Here is a 26963-nt window from a genome sequence, read left to right as displayed (position 1 = left end):
TCAGCTTTGTTTCTGTGATATTCCCTTTATTCGAACGTTCCACTAGGGTAGATTGTCTAGCTTGGTCCGCAGCCGAAAAGACTGGGCGGTGATGAAAATTGACGATGTAGACATCATCGCAGCCGCGAGAGAACTGCACATATGTCAGTTTGCGAATGTTTCCGGTTTTCCCGGGTAGCACTGCTTACGGTGTCATGACAAATCCGAATGGCTTTATCCAACCCACTGCCATCCCGAATGCAAGAAGGTTATATGCCGCGGTCCATCTTAAGTTGAGGGCAATTTGCTGCTTGGTAAGTTCCGCAATTTTGAATGCCAGACAAACCAGATCTATCCGCGAGTTGAGAATCATGACGGAGGCACCAGTGGTAGCCAACGCATTGTTGTGGTACACGGCAAAGCCAACGTCCGCAGCTGCAAGACTAGGAGCGTCGTTGAGTCCATCGCCGACCTGAGTCGTCAGTATTGCGTTCAAGCAAGCCTTCAGGATTAATCGTCACGGCTCACCATAGCTACAGCATTTCCGTTCTTTTTGGAGGCGTCGATGAAAGCTAGTTTGTCGGTCGGCGAGGCTTGTGATGCTAAGACGGGCATTCCGACGTGACCGGCGACCCTGTGAGCTTCGTCGGCCATATCGCCCGTAAGCTGCCGTCAGTCAGAGTGCATTCCATAATTCTGGAGTCGTCGAAGAACTACTCCTCACCAGAGAGCACTTGTATCCCGATGAGATCAGCGCTGCTACCGTGCTTTGCGCCTCTGTCTTGACCGTATCCTTTCTCATGGTCAGTCATCACATCATCACACATCACAGCAAGAAGTTCTTCCGACTCACCGAAACTAATATCTTTCCAGCATAGCAACCATCTACTCCAACGTGCACCTCAATTTTACCACTTCCCACAGCTTTGCCGTGGTCGGGAAGATCTTTGATACCAGCTCCTCTAAGGTATTGTGAGCTTCCCACGATGACGTGATGCCACTCATCTTTGGCAATGCGAACGTTTCCGGAAACACCTTGACCGGCCGAGCTGCAAATGTCGCGCGTCTCACCGTGAGCTTGGAAGCGCAGCCAATCTTCACCCAAAGATTTGACACCACTTGAGAAGATGTTCTTACCCACTGGATGACCAGTCACGTCATTGACCTCAGCTGCACAGATCAAGGTCCTAAGTGTGTTCTCCCTGCAGGCCCACTGGGGTGATGGTAAGAAGTCCGAGACAGTCAAATTGTCCCCGGTCAATGTCCCAGTCTTATCGAAAATGACGGAGTTGACCTTGACCAGCTTCTGTATCGTCGATGCGCCCCCAGTAATCAACAGTCCTCTTTTCTGTGCAGAATCTAAACGATGTCAGCTCAGAGAACGTAGCAATGGGCCAAGTGAGAGCGTACAGACCGCGGTTGCGACCGCGGATGGTATAGCAACGCCGAGAGCACATGGGCATGCGCTCATCAGGATAGTCATCGATCTAGCTACGGCGAATCGAATGTGCTGGTAGTTGGGGCAGAGTAGGTTCAGTCTAAAGACTTCGAGGATCGGAAGAACGATTGCGAAGAAGATGACAGCTGTGACAAAATACTTGATTATGTCGTCAAGCAGAGCGTCGCTATCCGACTTCGTTGCGGAAGAGTCTGCAACACTCTGCAAAAGCTTGGAATATAATGATTGGCCTTTCTCATTCTTGACAACACAGACTAGTCTTCCGTGGAGATTTCGCGTGCCGCCCATTATTATGTCGCCAACATCCCTTCGAACGGGAAGAGACTCCCCTGTCAGTATTGACTGGTTGACTAGAGATGATCCAGATGTGATGTAGCAGTCGCATGGTATTGTTGAAAATGGCTCCACGAATATTTCGTCGGATGGTTGAAGATATGTCGATGGAACATTCTGTACTAATATTAGCCAGGTGAATCAAACACAAAGATTGTGTCTCACTTCGCCAGAAGGACTGAGTCGGACAAATTCAATGTCTGTGAGGGGCTTGTAGATCTTGATCAAGTCTTTTGAAACTTGTCGTCGCGAAAGACACTCCAGGTATCTCCCACCCACAGCCGTCAGCGTCAAACCAGTGGAAGTAGCAAAGTACATGGTGGCAGCTCGAGGGCCCTGGATAAGTAGGTCGATGCAGGAGAACGAAATCCCCAAGAAAACAGCTAGAGCCACCAAGGTGTTCATAGTGGGACTTGCCCCCTTGATCCATCTCCAGCCATCAGCATGAATCCACGAAACATGTCGCCATTGGCAAGATACTGCGACTACCAGCGCTGCCACCTGCAAGGCCCAGAGAATTATAGTTTCCAGGGCAGATGTACCCCGACTTTGATATGACGCCATTTCGATCAGCTGAATAACTGCCGCATTCTTCCCAACATTGGCAAAGCTCGTCCACAGCATCTTTGACTCTCGTCTTGACTCAAGGAGGCCCATGATCTCCTTTGGGGAGCGAGGTCCAGGTTCTGCCCCATACCCAAGATCCCGCACAGCTTGTAGAATACCGTCGAGGTCCAAAGTCGAGTTTGTTCCAACAACAGTGGCTTGCTGTAGATGTAAAGATACTCTTACGTCCTTGACCCCGTCAAAAACCAAGATCGCTCTCTCGATGGTGCTTGAGCAAGCTGCACACGACATGCCAGACAGCGATAGAATGATCGCGTTTGAGTTGCAGCTTTTGACGGGTGTAGTCCGGGCATGGCCGCCCTCAGTTTCTGGCAGAGCTTCCGTGCCTGTGTCGTCATTATAGTGAATGTTGTCGTCCAAGTCGAAGAATTGACAAGCTTTGACCAGCTGCCCTATGCAAAATGCGGCAATGAAGCAACATGCCATGATTGACGACTGGGTAAAGACTGTTGATTGACTGACAGCTGGCCCATTGTAAACACCGCAGCTGGAACTTCCTATTCACTCACGTATACAATTTCAACCCCGACGGGCTTTCGCTGGTCGTAAGTGGAGGGATCTGCGGCGGGGCAGCAACCACCCCTCTCTTCGGTCCGGCTGTCCGAAGCAAGGGTTCAACGCGGGGAAGCAGTTAACCCCGCGGGGTTCGACCATGGATCTACCCTGTAACTACTCATTTGAGCACTCAGAAGATAGGATACAATCAATGTCTGTTCCTAATTCATCCGTGATGACTGTTTGAGGGGCGCAAAGAAGCGCACGCCGTCAACGATACGTCTTAGTATAGGATGGAACAATGAGTCCGTCTAGCCTGGGTCACGGGCGTCTTTAGGGAAAATCGTTATTTGGGTAGCCAAATGTGTCCAATTACTGACTCTCCACCGCGTATTGGTCGTCTGTTGCGAAAAGTGCGTCGATAGTAAAATGGGCACATGAAGCCTGCCTTCACTCAACTGAACATAGTACGATACCTTCGCCCACAGCATCTCCAACCTTCCACTTTGTCTCAAACTTTCCAGCTACATTTGCTCTGATATTGATCTCCATCTTCATACTCTCTATCACCATGACACTCTCTCCACTTATGACCTCCTCTCCCATTGCCTTTCCAATAGAGAGAACTTTGCAGGGCATCGGGGCTTTGATCTGAGCCTGTTGTTCAGTAGCGACCTGTGCATCTTTGCGTAGGCCTGAGAACAAGGATAACAGTGTATCACGGCGCAATTCCTTCCACTCTCCTACTTGAGGAATGTGGCATAGGACTGACTCGGTTTCATTCGGCATCCAGCCAGCTGAGCGCTGTCCTGAGTGAGGAAGAGAGCAAAACACCTGTCGTCTTCGGCCGTCCACAGAGAACGTCAACACCCACGATTGTGGGATACAAGCTCTCGAAGAAGAACCGCCGGTCTGGTGGGCTGGCTTGAGAGTGACATCCTCAATTTTGAAGGATGGCCATTTCCAAGCGTCACCACTCCGGAAGGCCTGACTGAGGATAGTGTATTTTGACGTAAGACGTTGGGCCGGAGACGAGATTGACGGGTCTTGCCCGACGGGGTCGTCAAGAGAAATTTTGTGGAGTTGCACACTATAGCTGTCACCTTCAAGGCCGTCGCATGGCTGACGGAGGCAGGCCTCGCATGAGATCACTGATTCTGAGGCTTTCGAATCCCGCATCGAAATTATCTCGCAGGCCTGATGAAAGGGATCAAACTTCTGGTTGTGAAAGCCACGACGAACTCCGCCAAACGGCCGTCGGCGAACACATTGACTCCGAGAACGTTTCTTGAGGGCGTCAAAAAGCAGACCGGAAATAGCTGACATGTATTTGGGCAGCTCTGGGTGGTATGGATTTCGAAGCAATTCGTCAAGATGGGTCGGGATGAAAGATGTCTGGTATGCTGTATCCTTGAATCCTGGGTGAAGGAGACAGCTCTGAAGGAACAGCTGATTCGTCTTGATTCCAACGCACGCGGTATTCGCCAGCTCCTTCGCGAGGATATCGATAGCCAAGGCTCTTGTAGGTGCCCACACCGCAATTTTGCAAATCATGGAGTCAAAGTAGATCGATATTGATGCCCCGCTTTGCATTGCCGTCTCGTAGCGCACTACAGAGCTGGCACCTCGATGCGGGTTTGCGGGCTTCCATAGGGCAACCGTATCGTGACTTGGCATGAATTCCCGATTGGGGTCCTCTGCGCAAAGTCTACACTCAATCGCATGCCCAGTCTGCGTCAAGTCAGATAGTTCAGGAACATCGGCAAGACGCCCAGCAGCGGCAACGAAGAGCTGCAAAGACACGAGATCAACACCGACGACTTCTTCTGTGATGGGGTGTTCAACTTGAAGGCGGGTGTTGACTTCCAAGAAATAAAACGTTTTAGTTGCAGTGTCGACCACGAACTCCACGGTTCCCGCCCCTTCGTATCCCAGAAGCTTCCCAATCTTGACGGCCGTGTCACTCATGCTTTTCTTGGTCTGTTCGTCGAGGAATTGACAAGGTGTTTCCTCGATGACTTTCTGGTTCCGACGTTGGATAGAGCAGTCGCGTTCAAAGAGAGATACGACGTTACCATGCTGGTCTCCAACGATCTGAATTTCGACGTGCTTGCTGCTCTCGATGAACCTTTCCAGAATGCAGTCGCTGGATCCAAAAGATCTCTGGGCTTCCGACTGTGCACGCTCCAGTTCTGACTGGAGCTGAGAAGCTTCGCGGACAACTCGCATACCCTTACCACCGCCTCCAGCAGAAGCCTTGAGCATGACAGGGAAGCCGATGCGAGCCGCCGCATCTTGGAGATCTTCCACATTCTGGCTAGACCCGGAGAATCCTGGAATCAGTGGCACTTCCGGTGCGTGAGTTCTCAAGTATTCTTTAGAGGTCCGCTTGTCGCCTAGTGTCGAGATTGTCTGACCAGTTGGCCCTACGAAGGTCAGCCCCGCGGCGCGAACACGGTCTGCAAAGTCAGCGTTCTCGCTCAGGTATCCATAGCCGGGATGGACGGCGTCGGCGTCGGCTTCTCGGGCGGTCTTAAGGAGGAGGTCGATGTTGAGAAAGGGGTTTTTGGTGTCGTGTTCGATGGATCCGATACAGATAGACTCATGTGCGTCTGCTACGTGTTGCGACAAGACATCTCTGCATTTCTTATTAGACGAGTGCGAATGCACCTAATTGCGTTGTAGGACACCTACTCCTGAGTGTACACTGCCACTGTCCGAACACCAAGCTTTCGACACGTTGAGATAATACGACAAGCAATCTCCCCACGGTTCGCAATCAGAAGTTTACGAATTTTGGATTGGCCGTCGGGAGTGAACGGGATCGTAGCTTCGAATAGTGGTGGTTTGTTGATGTTCGTCATCTTGAAGACTTGCGCAGTGTCGTTGAACAGGAAAGTGTGGAAACCCGGACGGAAGTTCTGCTACTACGTCTGTCCGTCATGACTTGATTACCGCATCACTTTTGATCAGTCGCGAATGCCGGTCCGTGTGACGTAGCTTGTAAATAGTGATCCTGCCTCGGGGATTCGGCACCAAACTGTTTACTTCCCGAGATCGAGGAATCCGATGATTTTCGACCCTGGGCCATCAGTAGCCATTTTGGATGGCCCGAGCACCGGAGCGCGGTCCGGGTGGAGACCTGCAGGTCCCTCGGCTCTTGCATGGCTTCCCGCTGGGGACCGGGGGTAAGCCGGGAATCGGAGACGTGGATTTTGTAGGCTGAACTTACAGAATGCACTGCTGTGGACATCAACATGAATGTTTTCAGCACGATGTCGAAAGATTGGTGCCCGTCATTTACCGCTAGTTAGAAATCGACCAGCAATTGGTATGCACCTTGCACGACATGTGGTTGGGTTTGAAGTTGAACCATTCATCTGTACGTCATTAAATGATAACCTTTATTAGGTGATCTAGAAAACAGTCTATTGCGTACTAAATCCTGGACAAAAACCTATGTGACTGGGTGTCCTTCTTGTTCGGCAGCTTTACCACTTCCAAGCACATCCCTAGCACATCGCGAGTGTCCCTCGGATCTATAACTCCGTCATCCACGAGAATGGAGCTAGTCGAATAACACTCCGAGTCTCGATACGCATCATCCCTCACCTTCTGTGCTTGAGCCTTGATCTGCTCTGTCGAAAGCTTACTGCCTCCGTTGGACTTGGACTTGATGGTCTCCATCACGCCTGCGAGCTGGTCTGGACCCATTACACTGCAACGCCCTGTTGGCCACGTGAAGAGAAATCTCGGTCGATAGGATCTTCCGCACATGGCGTAGTTACCGGCACCATAGGACGCTCCGAGAATGATGCTGATGTGTGGAACCGAAGAACAACTCACAGCTGATACGAGCTGCGCACCTGCCTTGATGATTCCGGCATGTTCTGCTTTCGTGCCAACCATAAACCCGGTTACGTTGTGGAGAAACACAATCGGAATAATCCTACAAAAAGACTTTGGTGAGCAGATTGTACTTCGTAAGAAGATGTAACATACCCCTGGTTGCACAGTCTGATGAATTGGGCTGCTTTCAGAGCCTCTTGTGGGTGAATCACAGGCGTCTGATTCGCGACAATACCAACCCGGAAACCTTCACGAGAATGGTGATTAGCGACAGGGAAGAAAGATACTCAATTTTCAAGGGGTACTTTGTTGGCTTACCGAGAATATCAGCCCAGGCAGTGAGCATGTTGACACCATAGCCTGGTTTGAAAATTGAAAGCCTCGAGTCATCAACAATGCGCAACAAAACCTCTCTCATGTCGAAGGGTTTGCGAATGTCGGTGTTCACGATCGATAGGAGGTCTCCAACTGGATATCGAGGAGGCAGTGGCTCTTCATGCATGCCTCGATGGTGGCTAGGGTCTACTTGGTTAAGTGTGGCAACCCATTCTCGCGCCTTCTGAATGGCATCAAATCTATGATCAGTCAATATAATCTCCTCTAAACCTTTCGCGTTGCGCAAATGTGCTCTTACTCATCAAGTGCCGTATGGTCCGCCAGGCCAGTCACTGTTCCATGAACCTTGGCCCCGCCGAGCTCCTCGGCAGTCACGGTTTCTGATGTCGCCATCTTAACAAGGGGTGGACCTCCCAGAAATACCTGTGCTTGGTTCTCAACGAAGATGGTGTAGTCCGAGAGAGCCGGGTGATATGCTCCACCGGCAGTTGAGGGGCCGAAAACCACAGCGCAGGATGGCTTCCCATGCTTAGAGCGGATGGCCAGATCGCGGAAAAGTTGTCCGCCTTTGTGAAATACCCTAAACTGCTGTGGCAGAAAGACGCCCGCCTGATATCGATTAGTCCATAGCGCTGAGTTTGCGGACTGCCGTTCGTGCGTACCGATTGCACCAGAGAAATTAACGGAAGATCATTCTCAAAGCCGACTTCCAAGATTCTGTTCACTTTATGCACTGAGCAAGGTGATTCTTAGCCGAGTCCAAACGAGCGGAAGAATCTTGACCAACCTGTCATCTCGTTCCAAGCTCCACCGCTCTGGGTTGGGATATGAGACATGACGAGGCATGGCCGTCCACTGTCCTGACGTTAATCATCATAAAACTGGCTGCTACTGGCCAGCTGAGTTACCTGACAAGACCAATGCCAGCAATGAGGTTGCCGCAAGAATTCGAGTCCGCATTACGAAACCCAGCAAAGGCCCCTAACTCCAAAAATGGCGACTCTGCATCCAGTAACAAGTTGATTCTATCTCGCGCTTTTTTCAGTAATCAGCGTATTGTCTTCCGATGTAGGTTGTGAGAATACCTACGTAACAATTGCCCTCGTCCTTGATGTCTAGCTGTCGACACATCATCGCCCTCAGAAGAGACTTGCCGAAGGTTGTGGTCGAATTCTGCAAGTACTTTCTGCCATTGAGATCGATTTTCTTGGAAGTTTGGCGCACCGAGATCGAGGACCGACTTCTCAACTGGGAACGGTTGTGCCATTTTGCCGTGAGCTCAAGCGCGCATGTAATGCAGCCTGCTTGTTGAGAATCGGTGCCTAGTATAGTTGATGATATCCTTGTTTTTTCTGGTGTTTGCGGTTGCAATATCGGTGGAATGGTCGTCGGCACTGTTGATGCGTAATGTTGGGCCGGCGCGGGGGTTAAATCCGGGGTTCGGTCCGTGGCCGATAGGCCGAGGCCGCCCCCAGCATTCATGCTCTGCCGGCCCCGCAAGCACTGGGTGCAGTCGCTCTGGTGTAAGAGCCAGAAGTATTTGGGTGTTGCCGCTAGACCATGTTCAGATGACATATCTTGACCTATCGTTCTGCGGCTGGAGAATTTCTCATTTTCAGAATTTCGTACTCCTTCAACTCGCACTATCACAATGTCAGACACCGCCGTGTCCTCCTCTTCCCCCAACATGCCCCTTCAACAGACACCATCTTTAGTGTTTGGGCCGAAGGATCCACCGCTTCTACAAAAGACGCTTGGGTCTGTTATTCAGGACCAAGCCAAGGCGTATGGTGATCGCACAGCCGTCGTTGTGCCCTGGCAGTCTACCCGCCTCACGTACAAGGACCTCGCAGACCGGAGCAAGATCACTGCTAAAGGCTTACTTGAACTTGGTTTGAAGCATGGGGACTGCGTGGGAATTATGGCAGGAAACTGCTACCAATACATCGAGCTGTTCCTGGGGGCGGCGCGTATCGGCTGCCCCTTCGTTGTTTTGCACAACACCTACTCCCCGGATGAGCTAAGTAGTGCCGTGTTGCACAGCGGTAAGTTCTTCTCTTCACTATCGCATCAGTTACTATGGTTTCTGACACCTTGAATAGACTGCAAGGCGGTTTTCATGGCTTCTCAGATCGGATCAAACTCCCTCTTGCCCCATATTCAAGCCCTGTCCGCTCTGCCGAAAGAGTCCAAGCTTGAGCACATCGTGTGTCTCGACACCGCCAGATTCCCAGGCCAAGGGAGTATGTGTCAGACTTATAGCACCTTCCTCAACGGTGGTCATTCGATCTTCATGAACGACTCAGCTTTGAGACGTGCGGAGCGAAAGGTTCGCCGCTCCGATACTCTCAATCTCCAATTCACTTCTGGTCAGATCCCTCCTTCCATATCTACATGCACGTTTTGTGCTAAACGAAACCGTTTCAGGAACAACTGGATCACCCAAAGCCGCAGTTTTGACTCATTTGTAAGAGCTGACTACTGAGAAGCGTTGATCTCACATCGCTAACTAGTCTCACAGCAATTTGATCAACGACGCTAGGTTCGTTGGCGATGCCATGAAACTCACCCACCAAGATGTCGTTTGCTGCCCCCCACCTTTATTCCACTGTTTCGGGCTGGTGATGGGCTTCCTAGCCGCCTTCTGCTACGGAAGCTCCATCATCTTTCCCTCCGACAGCTTCAATGCTCAAAAGACTATTGACGCCATCATCAACGAGAAGGCCACTGCACTCCTCGGAGTCCCGACAATGTTTATTGCGGAGCTAGAGGCTCTGAAGAAGTCCGGCCATCGCATCAGCACCGTACGCACCGGTCTTGCGGCAGGCTCTCCAGTGCCACCCCCGCTGATGGAGAATTTGCGCAAAGAGATGCAGATTGGCGGAATGCTGATTGCGTACGGAATGACGGAGACGAGCCCCGTCACCTTCATTACGTCCTTGGGCGATACCGATGACCGGATGTTCAACAGCCTTGGCAAGGTGCTTCCTCACACTAGCGCAAAGATCGTGGACACGAACGGTAATATCGTCCCACGAGGCACCCGCGGGGAAATTTGCACCAGCGGTTTTGCTTTACAGAAGGGATACTGGAAGGATGAGGAGAGAACACAAGAGGTGATGAGATCAGATGAGGATGGTACTATCTGGATGCACACCGGCGATGAGGGGTTCGTTGATGATGAAGGTTACGGTCACATCACCGGCCGCATCAAAGATTTGATCATTCGTGGTAAGTGACAAACACTCAATGGCAGTTCCCTGGCTAAACCCATGTTCAGGTGGTGAGAACATTTCACCCATCGAGATCGAAGCTCGCTTGCTATCTCATGCGGCTATTGGAGAGTCTTGCGTGGTGGGGCTCGATCACAATAAGTACGGGGAAGTTGTGGCTTGCTTCCTAAAATTAGCATCAGGCGCGACCAAGCCCTCTGATGAGGAGATCAGGATATGGGTCACGCAGCGATTGGGCCGATACAAGGCCCCCGAGTACATCTTCTGGCTTGGAAGCCCCGATGTTGGTAGCGAGCTGCCAAAGACCGGCAGCGGGAAGTATCAGAAGCATTTGGTAAGGGATCTCGGAAACGCATTGATGAAGCGATCTAGAGTACAGGCAAAGTTGTAAAGTAGCACAAATTCATTCAGAAGATCGATCTCAGTTGCATCATACCGCGCTCATGTTCATCTTGACAAACCATTGAAATATGCATATCGTCAAGTTATCTGTTGAAATCCTAATGACATTGTCAAACTCCCGTATTGCTACAAGCTTCCCCCAAAGTCCCTATTGTGGAAAGCTCATTCCGATGTGAAGATCAACCGCCGGCTGTTAGCTGCCAACAAGGAGCTAATCACAGACTGGTCTCCTTCTCCACGACTGCGTTAACCGAAAATGGTTCCTGGAAGCCGAATTGCCCAATCAGGACGGCCGGCCCTCGGCACCGGGAACGGGTACGTACCTAGGCCGGGAAGCGGTCCGGACCCCAAAGACCGGGGTAAGTAGTCGGCACCAGCGAGCCACCATAGCTAGCCCTACCCATCAAGTACCTCGTAATTGTCCCCTTTCTGGCCGCGTTATTCGCTCGCATGCCTGTTCGTCAAAGGAAGCAGCTTTTGGTTCCAGATGTCTGTTAGAATCGTCGAAGTTGGCCCCCGCGATGGCCTCCAAAACGTCAAAACCCCAATCAACACCGGCGACAAGCTAGCGCTAATCGAGAGGCTTCGACAAGCCGGTCTCCAAAACATAGAGATCACTTCAGTTGTGTCTCCGAAAGCGATCCCGCAACTTGCAGATTGCCGCCAAGTAATTTCATCGAATCTTATTAGAGGATGGTTACGATCACCGTCAGACCTAAGACTCCCCGTACTGGTGCCAAACCCCAAAGGGCTTCAGATCGCGCTGGATCACGGCGTCCGTGAAGTTGCCGTATTCGTTAGTGCGACTGAGGGATTCAGTCGCGCCAACCTCAACTGTAGCGTTGACGAGGGAATACAACGGGCACACCAGGTAGCAACAAAAGCGGTCTCGGGCGGTCTTGCTGTTAGAGGGCAAGTCAAAGTTCTCTACACATTTGTGGTCGTTTGTTCGCTGACTAACTATTTTTATGTGGCATCAGATACGTTTCATGCATATTTGCCGACCCATTCGACGGTCCGACGCCGTTAACCGCTGTCCACCGCGCTGTTAAAGCCTTGTTCGATATGGGATGCTACGAAGTCAGTCTCGGGGATACTCTGGGTGTGGGAACAGCACCAGATGTACGGCGGCTGATTGAATTCCTCACTCGCCAAGGGATTGACCCGTTAAGTCTAGCTGGACATTTCCACGATACATATGGGCAGGCTCTAGCAAACGTGTGGAAAGCATACGAATCTGGCGTACGCACGTTTGACAGTAGTGTTGGCGGTTTGGGAGGCTGTCCCTTCGCGCCGGGAGCCAAAGGCAACGTGGCAACGGAAGACGTCGTATATCTGTTCGAAAATGCAGGTGTGAACACTGGTGTCAATCTGCAGAAGCTTGCAGAAACTGGCGTTTGGATCTCCAAGGTGCTCTCAAAGTCGAATGATAGCAGAGCTGGGGCAGCTTTATCGGCGAAAAAGACATCCAGAGACACTACATCCTCCAAGGCATCCCCGGCGTCAACAGAAAAGATGGGTTGGTCACTTGTGCGAGAAACTGGGCGTCTCCTCGTGTACCGATCCAGCGCAACCGGCAACATCGTCCTCAACACGCCCCGCAACGGCAATACTCTCACGTCTCTGATGATCGAAGATTTCCAGGGAGCTTTCAGGACGTTTGAGAATGATCCTTCTATATCACGAATCGTAATCAGCGCGAATGGCAAATTCTTCTGTACCGGCATGGATCTCAGCCAGGCCGCCCTTGTTGTCGGCAAAGGAGGCAATGCAAGCTTGGACATTTTCAGACCACTGAAAAGCTTGTTCGAGCTGATTGACAACTCGAGTAAGGTAACGATTGCGTGTATCAACGGCCCTGCCTTTGGCGGTGGTATCGGGCTGGCATTTTCGTGCGACATCAGGGTTTGCCTTTCTTCGGCAACGTTCACTCTCTCGGAAGTCAAGCTGGGTCTCTGTCCTGCGGTGATATCCAGATACGTGATCCGCGAATGGGGCTTGGCACTTTCACGAGACGCAATGTTGACGGCGAGAGCGGTTTCGGCTTCTGAGCTCAAAGCCCAGGGAGCCGTATCGTTGCTCGCCGACACACCAGCTGAGCTGCGCAAGATGGTCGAACAGCTGATTCGCAATCTCCGTCACTCGTCACCTGGGGGCTCGAAGATGTCGAAGGAATTGGTAAGACTGGCATGGTCGCATGGTGGCACAACAGTCCAAGAAGAAGGAGTTGCAAAACTCTTTGAGTCAATGATGGCACCTGGTTGTGATGCTGTCCTTGGTATCGGGGAGTTCCAAAAACGAAACAAGGTGGACTGGGATGAATATGCGGCCAAGGCACCTCGCGCGAAGATTTGACACAAACATCTATAGAATGCACTCAAATTTGGTGTTCAAAGCCGTAGAAGATCCTCTCAAGATATTTCATCACTTTAATCGACGTGCCAATGAGACAGTGTACCCATTGATGTCATGGGATGGAGACCCTCGCGTTCTTCCGGTGGGGTTCCGAGCCAGCCGGGACGAGTCAGAAAAGTCTGACCAAATCGCCGGCTTGCATGCGTCAACTTGGCCTCCCAGCCCCAGATTGCTATTTCCAGCTAAATTTCTGGGGAAACGGCAGCGACGACAAGGATGGGACTAGATGCCCCCACGTGATCATCCCGACCTACCCCGCATCGAGCTCAGGACGACCGGATATTGCTGAAGCGCTCTCTCATCGGAGTTTCAACGTCACCGGTTTGATGCACGCAAGAAGGCTAGATTCATACTTCAGAACAGCATCACCGTTCACACAACCAAGGCATGTCTGAAGACATGACAGAGACAGGATGGATGACATCCGGCTCCCCTGAGCCGAGATCACCAGCGGCCATTGGGGGCATCAAGCGCATCCGCCAGGCCTGCACGACTTGCAGGTGTGTTTGGGGAGTCATTGACTTGGAAACACAATTGCTAATCATTATCTTTCCTTTTACAGGCAGAAGAAGATCAAATGCTCTGGGGACAAGCCGAGGTGTGGTAATTGTCGACGCAGCATGCAACGGTGTTCTTATGAACCATTTTCGGCGACGTCGTCGGCTCTGTCTGGAAGCGCATCAGCGGCATTCTTGGAGATGATGAATAATGTTGGAATGAAACGTTCTTTATATCTGTAGACTACTTAGACTAACTGCGTTACAGTCTGCGCTTTTCCAGCGAATTTCTGCGATCGAGAGCAAGTTGGCAGAATTAAGTGGTCAACCACCAAAGGAGTCGTGGTAGGGCTTCATCTCCATTCAAACTCACGGTACAATGAGACATCATGACGCTCATATACTTATTTTAGCACGTTCGCCGGCACCGAAACAAGTTTCGAAGCTGAACCACAGTTTTCAAATGATGATGCGGCAGACATCTTCAACCTGGAAGACCAGGTGTCAATATCTCCAAGCGGAAGCTCTCGGGACGCCCCTATAAATGATGTGTAAGTATTCTTTGGGATATTTGAAGACGAATCCTTGGGACAACTCTGTTAACCTACATTGTAGGGACCTGAGCAAGCTACCCCCGGATGCTGTCATGCAGTCCTTGATCGACACATATTTCACGCACTGCAATAACCAACCCTACGGCTACTTCCATGAAGCAAACTTTCGACAGAAGCTGGCCGAAAACTCCCTACCAAAATGCGTCGTGCTCGGGGTCCTGGCGTCATCCATGAGGTTTTCGGATCATGAGTTTTACGCTGGAGTAAGGGCTAAGGCAACCGAAGCCTACGCGAGGGAGGCCTGGCTGTCGGTGCTCACTGATCATATGACAGCAGAGGATTCACCTGATCTACACGTTGCCCAGGCGACAAACATTTTAGCTATCATTGATTTTACCTGTGAGTTGATCTCGTAACCTTGGTTTTACTTTTCATGGACCGACCAGCTAATACCAATTTTAGCGGGACGAACGAGCTCAGGGTGGCTGAAGATTGGCCTTGCCATTCGAATAGCACAGGATCTTCAGCTGATGCGAGAGCCTAGTGAAACGCTATCAATCATTGAACAGGAAGAAAGACGGAGGTGCTTTTGGTCGATATACCTCCTCGACAAACTCGTTTCTTGCGGCAAGGACCGCCACCTCGCTATCTCAGACGAAGACTGCAGTGTCCGGCTACCATCCGACGAGCCGACGTTCCGTCATGGCGGGTTGGAAAGGAATATAACTCTGCACCAGCTGCATGACTGGAACACGGATCCCTCTTCAGCTCTCGGAAACTTTCCCATCGCGATCTTGGCCGGCTCTGCTCTGGGGCGGTGTACACGAAACGTTCTTCACGACCGCGAAGTGGACGGTGTTCCACCATGGGACTCGAGGTCGGAGTACGCCTCCATCAATTCAATTCTGCTTCTAGTCGAGTTTCGTCTTCAGATGGACCAGATCTCTATCGACTCTATCGTTGAAACGAACAGGACAGAAGAAGGATCCATCGACCATCAAGTTGTGGGGCACGTCATATTTGCGCGTACGGTCTTCCACCTCTGCCACTGTCTCCTAAATCACCCATTCCTGTTACGCAGACGGCTACGTGGGCGGAATTGCCAGGCACCGTCAAGCTTCCTCCTTCTTGCTTTTCAACGAAGTTACGATCACGCGCGGAGTCTGATCAACGTTCTACATGATGCAGCAGCAGCCGGGTGCCATCTTGGTGCCTCGTTCTACGCCTACTCTGCGTGCTTAGCTGGCAGTACTTTGTCACTCAACATGCACGCCGAGAAACATCATGGAGGCCAGCGATCGGCGGAAATGCTACGCGCAACCCAGGAAAGCTTGAGCATCCTCGAGAAGATGGGCCAATTCTGGGACCATGCTTCCAAGATGGTAGGTCGACCTGATCCCCAAATAGCTTTATCTTGGTGTCTGACTGACATGACTTGGCAGCATCGTCGACTATTGGCTTTCAACAGCCACGCTCATCTCTTCACGTCGCTATTCAATGCCCACAAATCTCCTGATCTGGGTCCAGAACTGGAGGCGGCGCTGTGGTCTATGATTGACTACGGGTCCATGTGCCGCGATTCGAATCTCTCCGTGCCGAGTCCGACACTTGTCCTCCCGTCAGAGACACCCTTTTCAGTTCCGCTCGAGCTTGGTGGCGATCAGAGCCTAGACCTGGCAGATAGCCCCAGTATGGTGTTGTCGAATATTGACTCTACTGCGATGAGCTTTGATACTCCTAGCATTTCTTATCTTTTCGAGTTGGCATCTAGCGGCGGTTAAATAGCGGGATCCATCGTGGAGAATCTGTAGAATATGCCCGATCAACTGCCTGGTTTATATGAAGATTGTACACGATCATAGGTTGGCGGTTGGTTTGAGATTTACGTCTCAAGCGGGTTGAAGGGGCGACGGTGCCTATGCGAGAACAATCTTGCTAACCAAAGAAATGGCATATAAGAAAGCAAGTCTTTTCGCACCCAGTCATGATTACTCAACTCGCGCGCAACTGTGCGAATAAACTTCCGCTTGGGATTGATGAGAATGGGGTCAACATCTCGCGTAATCCCTTAATCTCAAGTCGCGATTCAGCTTCCAAATTTCAGTTCTGATAGTGAGCATCTGCAGACAGAAAGCATTGATTCGGTTGCAAAACTTGGTGAGATGCTCTTGATGGCCCGATTGTATCACTGCACAGCTCACAAAAGGGGCAACAGCTCTAGCCAGATACACCACGTCCGGAGCAATCCGAGCCTCACATCGTAAAGGGGGCGGGTCCGCTGTCGCATAGCCGGAGTGGTCCGTCGAATGGATGTGGCATCTCCAGGCAGCGACCGTAGGGCGCATCCGATGGACAGAGAGTCATCCAGCCAGCCAAGTAATCTCGTAAAACTATACGCGCCCTGTAGACGAATCTGTGCCGGCGGGAGTTGCCATTTTATGATGCGTAAAGAAGGTTACTGTACGTAAACGAATGAGACTCTGCGCCGCATAAAGAGTGGATAGGCGCCCAGATCTTCCGCACATTATCCCCTGAGCCCCGCCTTTGCAGGAGATTCCTCCAATCGCATCGAGTCAGCGATTCATCCGTGCGAACGGCTGTGGTCCGACGGGATAATTACCATGCAACTGGAACGATCATGGAAGCAGTATATTGCGGAGTCAAAAGTTCCTCAGACATGATAGCGCACGTTCCAATGACCACAATCGAGGTTTCGAATAGAGACCAACATGCCTCCCACACGGAAAAGTTTCAGACGCATTGTCCCCTCGACTGTGTATTTGCGCGGGATCAAGAGATCAGCCACGATCATATAAGGTTATGCTTATCCTCTTTGTGTTTGTGTAGCGTCGCTCAGTAGACTCTTCAATACCAACTCCAAACAGTCGTTTCCGAAGCACATCACGTCTATTTCCGGCACCATGAAGGGAATTCAAGCAACCGTCGGCGGCATGATTGCTGCACTTGCCAGCCTCGCCCAGGCAAACTCCGACATCGTCACCCTGTTCACCAACGGCAATGCGTACATCCAAGAGGCGAGCGCAACTCTCATCCTTCCCGAGCTGCCCAGCGCCATCTCCGGAGATGTCGCCATCTGGAGCGCCATCATGATGCAGAACGAGGCTTCCTTCCTCCAGGGCGTTACCTCAAACTCTCCGAGCGGGTATGGCGCAATCAACGTTAACGATTCTTTGGCGCATTGCTGACGATCAATTTTAGATCTTACTGCGAAGATGGAGGAAAGAACTGGTGCAACTTCGCGTACACCCTGGTCGGTGCGTATCATTATCTGAAGTTGCTCTCGGATGCGGCACTTGATCGACCGGCGCTGATCCGTGACTAGGCTCAAACCCCACCGTTGGCACCCCCGTGAAGGCTTCCGCAGGATCGACTGTTAGAACTCACTGTCAGTGAGGCCCCTCCTCGTTGTCGGCATATCGACTGACCACGACCATAGACAAACTGAACTCGTCGACCCAGCTCTGGGACCAGAACGTCTATGTCGACGGCAAGCTTGTTTCCACCGTGAACACCAGTATGTCCCTCCGATACAAGACTAACATTTGAGTCCGCCCAATACTAATCGCATCTGCACAGGCAAGGGACAGCACGGAAACATCTTCTACATCTCAATCGAGTGCGCTAGCGGCGGCTGCGCGAATCACCCTGCCCACAGTTTGTCTCACTCATCACGTCAATCAAAGCCCGAAGCTAACTCATTCATAGCCTGGAAGGATGTTTCTATTGTGCTTAGCGAGGCCGACAAGAGCTTCGGACACAGTGGAAGCTGGGAGCACGGCGCCACCGGTGGTGCCATGACCACTTCTGACGGCGGCAAGACCTGGAATATTGCTACCCTCAACATCCCGGCCCAGAAGGCCGAGTAAAGGGACGATCACTGGCATTATCATCACATTTCTTGACGTACATATTCTCAATCCAACAGTACATACCAGGCATCTGGCTCGGCATCGTGATTCCTGAGTGATTTCGTGCCCATAATGAGTAGTTTCACAACGTGCCTTGGCCGTTCCTTGAGGAACAAGTTACCATGATCAGACAGGGAGAGCTCTGTATATCATGTCAAGTCTGCAAGTGAAAACAATGGCTGGCTCTTGATGATTGATAGAGGATTCCCACCTACTCGATGTAATTGACGGTTTCAATCGTTTGGACGAGGTATCTCATTAGTACAGAAGGTACAGTACGACCCCTGAATGTTTGTAACTCCATCTAATTGAGTAGTTCCGTTTCTAAGACGGAGGCTAAATCAGCAGACGCTACGAAACTTACCACTTTACAGACATTCAGGGATTGTATTTTATTGGACGATCCCCTAGAGCATACAATGTTCATGGAACGCCCGAAGGCACGCTAAAATGGTCAAGACAAGATTCATCGCGGGTAGGGTCTTTGGTCTTGACTTTCGTCTGTCAGACGTACGATCGACGTCTAGCATCTTGCACGATATTCCCTCATCAAGTACTTCAACAGTCATGGTCATTCTAATGAGGATCAATTGGGAGAGATCAAGCCAATTGTAGGAGACCAACTAGGGTTCTGGTATTGTATTATATACGGGAAGCAACAATATGTACGTGTTGAAAAGGCTTTTATGCTAAATACTTGCCATGCTCAGACTCTGGAATCGGCATCGAACTCAGTTGAATCGATTCAACGGTCACACATGGACCATTTAGGAGACAGAGATGGAGATGGCGGAGGTCTTGAAGACGGCGTTGGTGCCAGAGAAGGGCTCGGTACCGGCCTGGAGTGAGGTGACGACGTTGGTGTTGGCGACACCCTGGCTGGAGACGAGGTAGTCGAAGAAGCCCTTCAGGTCACCGTTGAAGCTGCCAATGTTGCTGGGGGCAACGAAGGAGAAGACGGTGGTGTCGCCGTTGGGGCCCTTGAAGAGGCTCCAGGTGGTACCGGCGATCTTGGGGGAGGCGATCTTGGATCCCGTGCTGGAGATGGGGCCGGCACCGCCGTAGGAGCCGAGCCAGATCATGATCTCGTACTTGTTGTTGGCGCCGACGGAGGGGGCGAGCCACAGGTCGTAAGCGACATCAGCGACGAGGTTGGAGCCAGTGTAGCTGGAGGGTGCAGGTCAGTAAGATGATGGCAAAGAATGCTACGAAGGGAAAACTAACCTCCAGGTCCACTTGGAGGGGATGGACTTGATGGCAGAGAGCTGCTTGTTAACCTTCTCCAGAGCAACGTTGGAGTAGGACTTGACCTGGCCCTGACCGCCAGCCCAGGTCCAAGAGGTAGACCAAGAAACGGAGCCGGAGCTCAGGGAGTTGAAGGTGGTGCACTGAGAGCCGGAAGTGGCCTGGGCAGCACCCCAGTTGTTGTGGTAGACGGTGTAGGCGCCAGTGGCGAGGGAGCCGAAGGAGTCGCACCAGGTGGTGGCGCGCTTCTCGATGGTGGGCGTGGGGCTGGCCACGGCGGTGGCGGCCATGATGGCCGAGACGAGGTAAGAAGACAGCTGCATCGTGAATGGAAATCTGGAAAGAATGACTGATTGAACTAAAGCGAATGTGTGTGCAAGAAGAGAACGTGTGGTTTGTAAGGAGGATGGACCAACAATCGGATGCCAAGATCAGCTCCAACGGCGGGAGGGCGGCAGTTGATATACTCACAACATGCTAACGAACGTCAGGGTTTGGCAAACATTTTTCCTTCCAGAACGAAGACTGGTCCCTCCAATTACGGTGACGAATGCCAGATGTGACGTTAGTGTCCGGCCACAAGGTGAGCGTCTGTCGACGCTGGGCCCCGTGTCAACCGGGATGCCGGAGCTAAGCATCGGACGGAAAGCTTGTTGCGGGCTTAGCGGGTGCGCTGCTGGGTGCGAAAAGAATCAGGGGCAGTTTCACCTTAACAAGAGCTCGGGTTACCGATGTCCAACGCTGCCCACCACGCGGCGCTCTAGATGACTCCACCAATGGGGTAAGTGGGCTGGTTAATCTGCCCGTTACGTTCTTGTCAAGTAAATGTGGTGTTGCGCCAGCCAAAAGGGCTCTAGGGGAGAACTCAAAGCCGTGTCATCCCGGCCACAACACACCCAAAAGCAGAAGGTTTGCGACCGTCGAAATTGAGCTTTGACTCGTGTTCACCCGATTTTGGACGGCATTAATAACCCCCCAATCAATACATTGGAAAGCCGATATCGAATGTCGGTTGCGGAATCCCGTGTTCGGGGAGGGGGGAAACCGTTTGTTCCCAGGGCGTTCCATGGCTCAGCCTCGAAAAACATTTCGTCGTCTCTCGAGATCAGAAGAGCCTGAAAAGGAGGCTAGGGAGTTCCCATGGTTAGCCGATGTTGCCGTGTTGTTCCCTGTGGAATCACCAATAGTTCCCCACAGAATATATATGAAGCTAACTCCGTGTGCTGGATAGACCATTGCCACATGCAGTGCTACTTTATGTCAATCTGCCCCTACCGAATATCTTTGCTTTTGCTCAATGGCACTTAATATCTTCCTGCAAACTTCAGTCAGACAACGTCATTGCTAGGGGACCCCATCAAGTTTGTCTTCGCAGTCGATGACTGAACACTCCGACGGACACTTTTCTCGCCAAGCAACTCGATCGCTCTCGAGACGCCGTATTCAGTAAAAATCAATTTGGCGCTAGACTCGAGAATCGAAGTCATCTCCGTCGTCCAGCCCCGTGATGCTCACCGTTCACGAAGAGCTTCTGCTTCCCCACCGGATCGTTTGCCCCTGATGTATCCCTTGCAGCAAGGCGCAGACACCTATGCCGGCAATCGCTCACAATGCCGCGCCAAGATAGGTCTGGCCAGCCCGTCGGCGAACCTCCCCCAGATTACCAGGATGCGGTCCACGCGCCAAGCACGCCTTACGGCTTGTTTTGCTCCGCGCGCCGGGAAACAGCTGCAATGATGGCTGCAGAGCCATCGATACGGCCGCGACAGCCGTCTAGCCAAATCGCATTCTCGAATGCGTTGCGCTGCGTTTGAAACGCGATGATCGGTCTTCCTGCGAGATCAACTGCCGCGCCAACCGGTCTGCATTCCAGATGCACCTCGCCGCTTCAACGACGACTACTGGTGGACAATCCCCCCATCCAAAGCTTAGCCCGGCGGGTAGCCGTCACACTGAAATAAAGGGGGCTTAGCGAAGGGGCACCGAGTGGGCGGCGCTAAAGTGCCGAACCGGCCGGTCGCCGGCGACCGAGATTGCCGCTCCGGAGCGAGCCAGCAAAACACCCCAAGAACTTGCTCAAAAGGCCTGTCATAGGCCTGGTACACGAAAGAAACCATCGCATTCCCTTTGTCATCCAATTGCTCTTGGCCTGTCAATCTGTGTTCAAAAGGAAGACACCGCCAAATACATCTGGAACAAGACTCTCGACACGAATCCTCGTCGTCGTAAACATCAAAAAGTAATCTGACCGTGCCAGGGCTCGAACCTGGGACCTTCTCGGATCAGGTACACATGATGTGAACGAGAAATCTTAACCAACTAGAACACACAGCCGGATCTTGAAGCTATCCCGTTCATAGCCAGCTCAAGTGGATGTCGATGCTGCGCTGCATCGTAAGCGAGATCAGCGCTGATTGGGCACGATGAGGGACTTCCCGCGCCCTGTTGCGGCTTCGGGCAAGTCGGGCAACTCTTGTTTGACCGAAAGCTAAGTTGATGAAAAGACGCGGCACATACGATGTGTAGTCAACAGTCACATTAAGCTTAATCAGGTGACCGATTAAACATGCTGCCCAGTTGTCCCAATTCGTGTTCAAAAGGCCAGTTCTGGTTAGTTGCCGAAAGCAAAGATCACATTCCTCATTTCGCATATTGACACGCGCTCCACCAAATCACTGCTTTCAGCACTGTTTGACTCGTAATAACATCAAAACTTTTGATTTCCACGTGGTCCATGCTTGCGATGACTTGACGATAACTCATCCCTTGTCTTCCTCAGAAGTCTGTGCTTCTAGACCTGCTTTTTGTCGCTGTTCCCGCATTCGCTCTAGTATGCCCACGCTCAATGATGTGTCTAAGTCTTCAACTGTTTCCTTCATGGCGTCGGCGATCTTCTCCGCCGGATTGCATTCTGTATGCTTTTCGTAGCAAGAAACGTAGGACAAGACCCGCTTCACTGACTTGAGCAGGTCTGCAATACTTTCATCCTGCCTCATTTGAAGCTCTGTTGCCTTGGAGCCTCTAACGTAAATCAATCCCGCGAACAAGCTCCCCAGCACGACATAGTCGCACTTCTTGTTTTTGGTTATCGGTATGTCAGATATTCCTGCGCACATCCATTTGCCCTCGATCAAGCGCTTGATGAGTTGGTTGATGTGTGCTGGTAACTCTGATGCTAATTGGTTGCGCATTAAGCGGATGTTTTCTTGCCGAAGGTCAGTAGGTATGTCAGGAATCTAGCCTGAGATAACAATTTCGCTCTTACCTGAAATCACTGGAGAGCCTAACGCGTCATGAAGATAATCGTCCAAGCAAACCCCATCAGCAAGCACAACGTGCCCGCCTTCGTGCACCACGCATGTGAGGGTGATATCGGTGAGCGTCCTGACGTAAAGTCTCTCATCACCCAGGCCCCATGCAATGCATGCTAACATTGCGAGGCTGTGTCCATCTCTCGCGGATTCCAAGCTGTCGATAACGTCATACCAGTGCCCGATCCATGGCTGCAGAACTTGTTCCATTTCATACATGCTGGCGAGGCAAAGGGAGTTGTACATCTCTGAGAGAGATGGTCTCTTGGGTACCAAGTGGAATTTCGAGTGGATGATGTTGAGCAGAATGACCAGCCCATCCGATTTCTCGTGTGGGCATGCGAAAAGCGATGGCGTCCAATACCAATCTTCCTCTGCCGTTCCGGATCCGGTCTCCTCGGCAGTTTCAGCCAGAGTCCGTCTCCAGAACGGTGATGCTCTTTTCAGGGCATTCGAGCAGACCCGAAATGCTGGGCTTTCACCAGATTTTGGGTCGCATCCTACTCGAAGGATGAGGTCTCCGTAAGGGTCGACATGAACCTCATCTTCGTCGGCAAAGGCGTCTTCCAACGGTGTTCCCATCCACTCACTCTCCATGTCGGCGTCGAAATCCTCCCTGACCACAGCCGGGCGCAGTGCAAGTTGCGTGACGCCCGTCATGATGTCGTTAGCGTCGTCGTGATGTATAGAACATGAGCTGCGGAGGTTGTGATGAGGGCAGCATGGGGGGAAGCTGCAGCTGATGTAGGAAATGTCGTCGCGTACGAGCGCCGCTTAAGCGCCCCGGGCCAGGATCCCAGCTCGGGCGACGGTCACGGGGTTTCGAGCACGACACACCTAGAGTTCTGTGTTGCGAACCTTACGTCGACGCAACTCTGCCCACGGCAGTGCACCTGATGTGAGGAGAAACGCACGGAGGTGCCAGTTTTACGTAATGATACACGCTCAGCTACAAACAGACGGCGCTGGTTGGGTAGCGAGACTTGGCATCTCGTACGAAGAAACACCCAAAACCAAGGTTGTCAGTGACATGTTCAGCGATGGTCCTCGCTTGGCGACGCAGAATAACAGCATTTCGCGGGGAACGACCCGGACTCCGTTGGTCAGACGGGACGGTCCCGAAGGCTTGGCACTGCAGTGCGGAGGGCCTGGGCTTCTGCACTCCTACGTGCGAGTCAAGTGGAGTTTGCGTCCGAGCTACTGCGTAGCAATACGTCATGACACCCTACGGGATTTGAATGTTTGAAGGTTTTGTTTCGGAAAAGCTGTTGGGGTTCCTTATGTCCTCCATTCCGAGTTCGCTTAGTCGTGGTGGGTAATGGTGGCCCGTTGCATATAGTTCCGTGAAACGCGGAATGGACTTGACGTATGATTGTCTATACAGCAGACAGTTTAATCATGTAGAAACCGGGTTGTCAAGAGAAGTTCAACTAAAATAAACCACACGTTGACTATTCTTTTCTTTGGGTCTCTTGGTCTTCCAAGTCCGCCGCGGTTCAATAGCTGCGAGAAGGATGCATCTACGTCTGTAAACTCTGGGATAGTATAGGGTTCAAGATTACAGCTGATAGGTCTTAATTTGAAGTGACATAGTCAGATATTATTCAGATACGTCCCTGTCTTCTTCTGTCAAAAGGCAGTCATAAATGGGTTTGCTGTCTAGGCGGACTACTATTTAGGTATCAGCTATCTAGATTTCTATTCTCCTTTCATTGTTACCATCACTCTTACATTGCTACAGTCTCTGCGAAAACTAAGAAACACGTGTCTTCGCCTCTTCCAAACTACCACGTTGAAGATGGAATTCATATGGGTACCTATGATGAAGACACGCCTGGTCGCGTGAAAACTGCTCCTATGTTCAATTAAAGACTCTCTTGCCTGTCATGACTCGTCACCTTCTTCTTTTCCACAGACCAAATGCCCCAACGGTCGCTGCAGTCATCGTAGTGCCAACAAGAATGATTAAATCACGCCATTTCCCAGCACCATATCCGGGCTGAACTCCAGTATGGTCACTGTTCTGCAGGACAGCTGCAGCTATGTATCCCGAAGCAACTCCAATGACTCCACGGATGAAGAGAAGAATTCCAGACACGAACAATTCCTCGCTTGGGCGACTGGGGTCGTCAACAACTACTGCAGCCATATGACTGCGTAAGACCATAAAGCTGAAAGCAAATGCGCCAAATAGTATGGATGTGACGACCATGTTCCAGTAATACTTTCCGAGACCCCAAACGACAAATACGGCGAAACTGCTGACAAGGGTACTCATCAGCATTGGCACCAAAGGCCCGATCGCGTCCCTGTTGTCGATCTAAGTTAGCAGGTAGCTCATGTGTAAATGGGGTTGATCTCAAATAACTGACGTTAGGGCACCAATTGATATCTGGCCGATAATACCAAAAAGGGATAAGAATGTGACCAACAAGGCGCCCTTTTCAGGCGAAGCACCAAGATCAGTCGCAAAGCTGGGGAGATAGTTGGCAGGTAAGTTATTCGCCAGACTTTGAAGTGTCATGGAAACGACGAACAACCAGAATACTGGCTTCTTGGATATTCGCTTCATTGAGGACAACTGCTGAGACGCTGCCGCTACCTCTGCCTTTCTGTCACGTCGGGGGCGAACGCAGATGATGCCGAGGGAAATGATGATAGCTGTGAATACAGCCCATCCTATGAGGGTGATTCGACGACCAAAGCGCTTGAGAAGAAGAGAAAACACGGGCGAAAGACCTGCAGCAGCAATGTTGGGTGCGCCGAAGCTATGCTTGTCAATTGGTTATTGATCATAGTCGTATCCGATATTCAGCAACTCACAAGATGCCATTGGCAAGACCACGTCGTTTTAGAAACCATTCATCCACGAATGTTAGACATGGCGCAAATAGTAGGCCACTGGATAGACCATACATGAGTCCCTGAGTCATGATAACCTGGACTGCCTTTGAAGAGTTTAGCATGAACTACATCTGATGGTCACTGGCCTAGAGACGTACAGATGTGGAAAAGGCAGCACCGATGGAAGATGCCACCACCAGAACCATGCCACTCCACATCATATAAATCCTGTAAGAAGGGTACGTGAAGATTAATTTGAGAAGAAATGGCGGAAGGGTTTGAAGGAGGCCCTTTATCAGATAAGTCTTTGGGAAGCGATCCACGAATGTTGCCTGACTTACGACTACTAGTAGACCTGTGGAAGCTACTAACTGGTCTCCTTCGAAAGGAGGCGTCTTGAAGTAGTATTCTCGGAAAACACCTTGAGTAGCTCCAAAGCCTTTGACAGAAGGACGTCATGAATAGTCTGAAAATGCCGGAGGTTTGGGAAAAGAAGCACTGCTTACCCCAAGTAGCCATAGCGATGGCTGACACAGCGACGAGGCTCGTCCATGCCGCCCTCCCACGATCGCGGGGTGGGAGATCATCGTCGGAGAATAATCCCTCATTTTCTAGTGCAGCATTTTCAGCCGATACAAGTGCAATATTCACCACTTTGTCAGCTGGTCCCAGATCGGACTGGCCGTCTTTGGTGGATAGCATTGTAGTTGTCGATACGAGATTTTGAGTCCCGGCCCGATCGTTGAGCAACTCGGCAGAGGTATATCGTAACGAAGCTGACTGGATTTGAAAGACAAAGAAGGAACAAATGAAGCAAATTCGGGCAGTCAAAAAGCCAGACGTTGTACATCCTTTCCCGACCAACACGAAGGATGCGCCTTGCATGACTCCCATGCTTAGACGAACGCCCGAAGCGGCTGCTAAGACCGGCGCATTCCGAGACTATCAGTTTCCGTTGGTTCTCCCGCACCCTGAACGGACAGGGGATGAAGCGCCGGTAAGAATTTTCAGCGCGGAAGTCGGTACGTTGCTAGCTGATCGGCTATCGGCGTGTGGCAGTTGACGCCGGGTCTACATGCTGGTGTTGTTTTTGGCGAAGAAGAGTTCCAGGTGATTGGTAGGGTCGCTTATCTGATTTCCAAAAAGTCCTAATATCCTCACTTGTCACATTCAGGCTCTTGTACCTTGACAGCGTACTGTCTTATCAGTTTCAAGCTAAGCCTACCGCTGTGTGGCGCAGTTACTTTTGCCAATTCATACCATCAGAGGGCAAACTTCCAACGACTCACGTCGACTTATGACATCCTGATGGTATAGAAACTCTTCAAAGTCTTTGATGTTCACGGCGGCAACTGTACTGACTGCACTTACGGCACATCTGGATTTTATAGGAACCACGCTCATAGTACCTAATGATGATACTAGTGGCAGCAGGAGCTATAGTAGGGACGACAA

At 51.3% G+C, this 26963-nt stretch overlaps 7 protein-coding genes across 7 annotated transcripts; 2 read left to right on the top strand and 5 right to left on the bottom strand.

Moving 5' to 3' along the window:
• Positions 1-42: 42 nt before the first annotated feature.
• Positions 43-5757, bottom strand: GCG54_00009802 (Methylcrotonoyl-CoA carboxylase subunit alpha; the record flags this gene model as incomplete). Its single annotated transcript, XM_045409740.1, has 9 exons — positions 43-133; positions 189-451; positions 508-645; positions 704-772; positions 833-1338; positions 1390-1888; positions 1937-2724; positions 3781-5531; positions 5588-5757. 9 exons carry the CDS (start codon positions 5755-5757, stop codon positions 43-45), a joined length of 4275 nt encoding a protein of 1424 aa, XP_045271277.1.
• A 574-nt stretch (positions 5758-6331) lies between these two features.
• GCG54_00009801 (Methylcrotonoyl-CoA carboxylase beta chain) lies at positions 6332-8345 on the bottom strand (the record flags this gene model as incomplete). Its single annotated transcript, XM_045409739.1, has 8 exons — positions 6332-6842; positions 6896-6989; positions 7061-7317; positions 7377-7687; positions 7741-7811; positions 7866-7933; positions 7987-8113; positions 8168-8345. The coding sequence occupies 8 exons, from the start codon at positions 8343-8345 to the stop codon at positions 6332-6334; spliced, it is 1617 nt and encodes a 538-aa protein (XP_045271276.1).
• Positions 8346-8765: 420 nt separating this feature from the next.
• GCG54_00009800 (putative acyl-CoA synthetase YngI) lies at positions 8766-15960 on the top strand (the record flags this gene model as incomplete). The annotated part of the gene is made up of 14 exons (XM_045409738.1): positions 8766-9123; positions 9181-9321; positions 9506-9545; positions 9600-10309; positions 10359-10645; positions 12150-12232; positions 12282-12891; positions 13894-13970; positions 14039-14176; positions 14241-14578; positions 14642-15205; positions 15261-15290; positions 15368-15561; positions 15622-15960. 14 exons carry the CDS (start codon positions 8766-8768, stop codon positions 15958-15960), a joined length of 3909 nt encoding a protein of 1302 aa, XP_045271275.1.
• A 1140-nt stretch (positions 15961-17100) lies between these two features.
• GCG54_00009799 (uncharacterized protein) lies at positions 17101-18066 on the top strand (the record flags this gene model as incomplete). Its single annotated transcript, XM_045409737.1, has 6 exons — positions 17101-17342; positions 17399-17454; positions 17523-17585; positions 17637-17714; positions 17777-17854; positions 17906-18066. The coding sequence occupies 6 exons, from the start codon at positions 17101-17103 to the stop codon at positions 18064-18066; spliced, it is 678 nt and encodes a 225-aa protein (XP_045271274.1).
• An 809-nt stretch (positions 18067-18875) lies between these two features.
• GCG54_00009798 (putative xyloglucan-specific endo-beta-1 4-glucanase A) lies at positions 18876-19676 on the bottom strand (the record flags this gene model as incomplete). Its single annotated transcript, XM_045409736.1, has 2 exons — positions 18876-19275; positions 19333-19676. The coding sequence occupies 2 exons, from the start codon at positions 19674-19676 to the stop codon at positions 18876-18878; spliced, it is 744 nt and encodes a 247-aa protein (XP_045271273.1).
• A 2436-nt stretch (positions 19677-22112) lies between these two features.
• Positions 22113-23324, bottom strand: GCG54_00009797 (uncharacterized protein; the record flags this gene model as incomplete). The annotated part of the gene is made up of 2 exons (XM_045409735.1): positions 22113-22558; positions 22619-23324. The coding sequence occupies 2 exons, from the start codon at positions 23322-23324 to the stop codon at positions 22113-22115; spliced, it is 1152 nt and encodes a 383-aa protein (XP_045271272.1).
• Positions 23325-24558: 1234 nt separating this feature from the next.
• GCG54_00009796 (uncharacterized protein) lies at positions 24559-26210 on the bottom strand (the record flags this gene model as incomplete). The annotated part of the gene is made up of 6 exons (XM_045409734.1): positions 24559-24973; positions 25037-25432; positions 25488-25612; positions 25667-25798; positions 25850-25947; positions 26015-26210. 6 exons carry the CDS (start codon positions 26208-26210, stop codon positions 24559-24561), a joined length of 1362 nt encoding a protein of 453 aa, XP_045271271.1.
• Between the last annotated feature and the right edge of the window lie 753 nt (positions 26211-26963).

The sequence above is a fragment of the Colletotrichum gloeosporioides genome (assembly GCF_011800055.1).
Source record: "Colletotrichum gloeosporioides strain Lc1 chromosome Unknown consensus_1, whole genome shotgun sequence".
Lineage (NCBI taxonomy): Eukaryota > Fungi > Ascomycota > Sordariomycetes > Glomerellales > Glomerellaceae > Colletotrichum > Colletotrichum gloeosporioides.
Note: the sequence above shows the minus strand (reverse complement) of the source record. Positions and strands in the feature narration are given on the sequence as shown.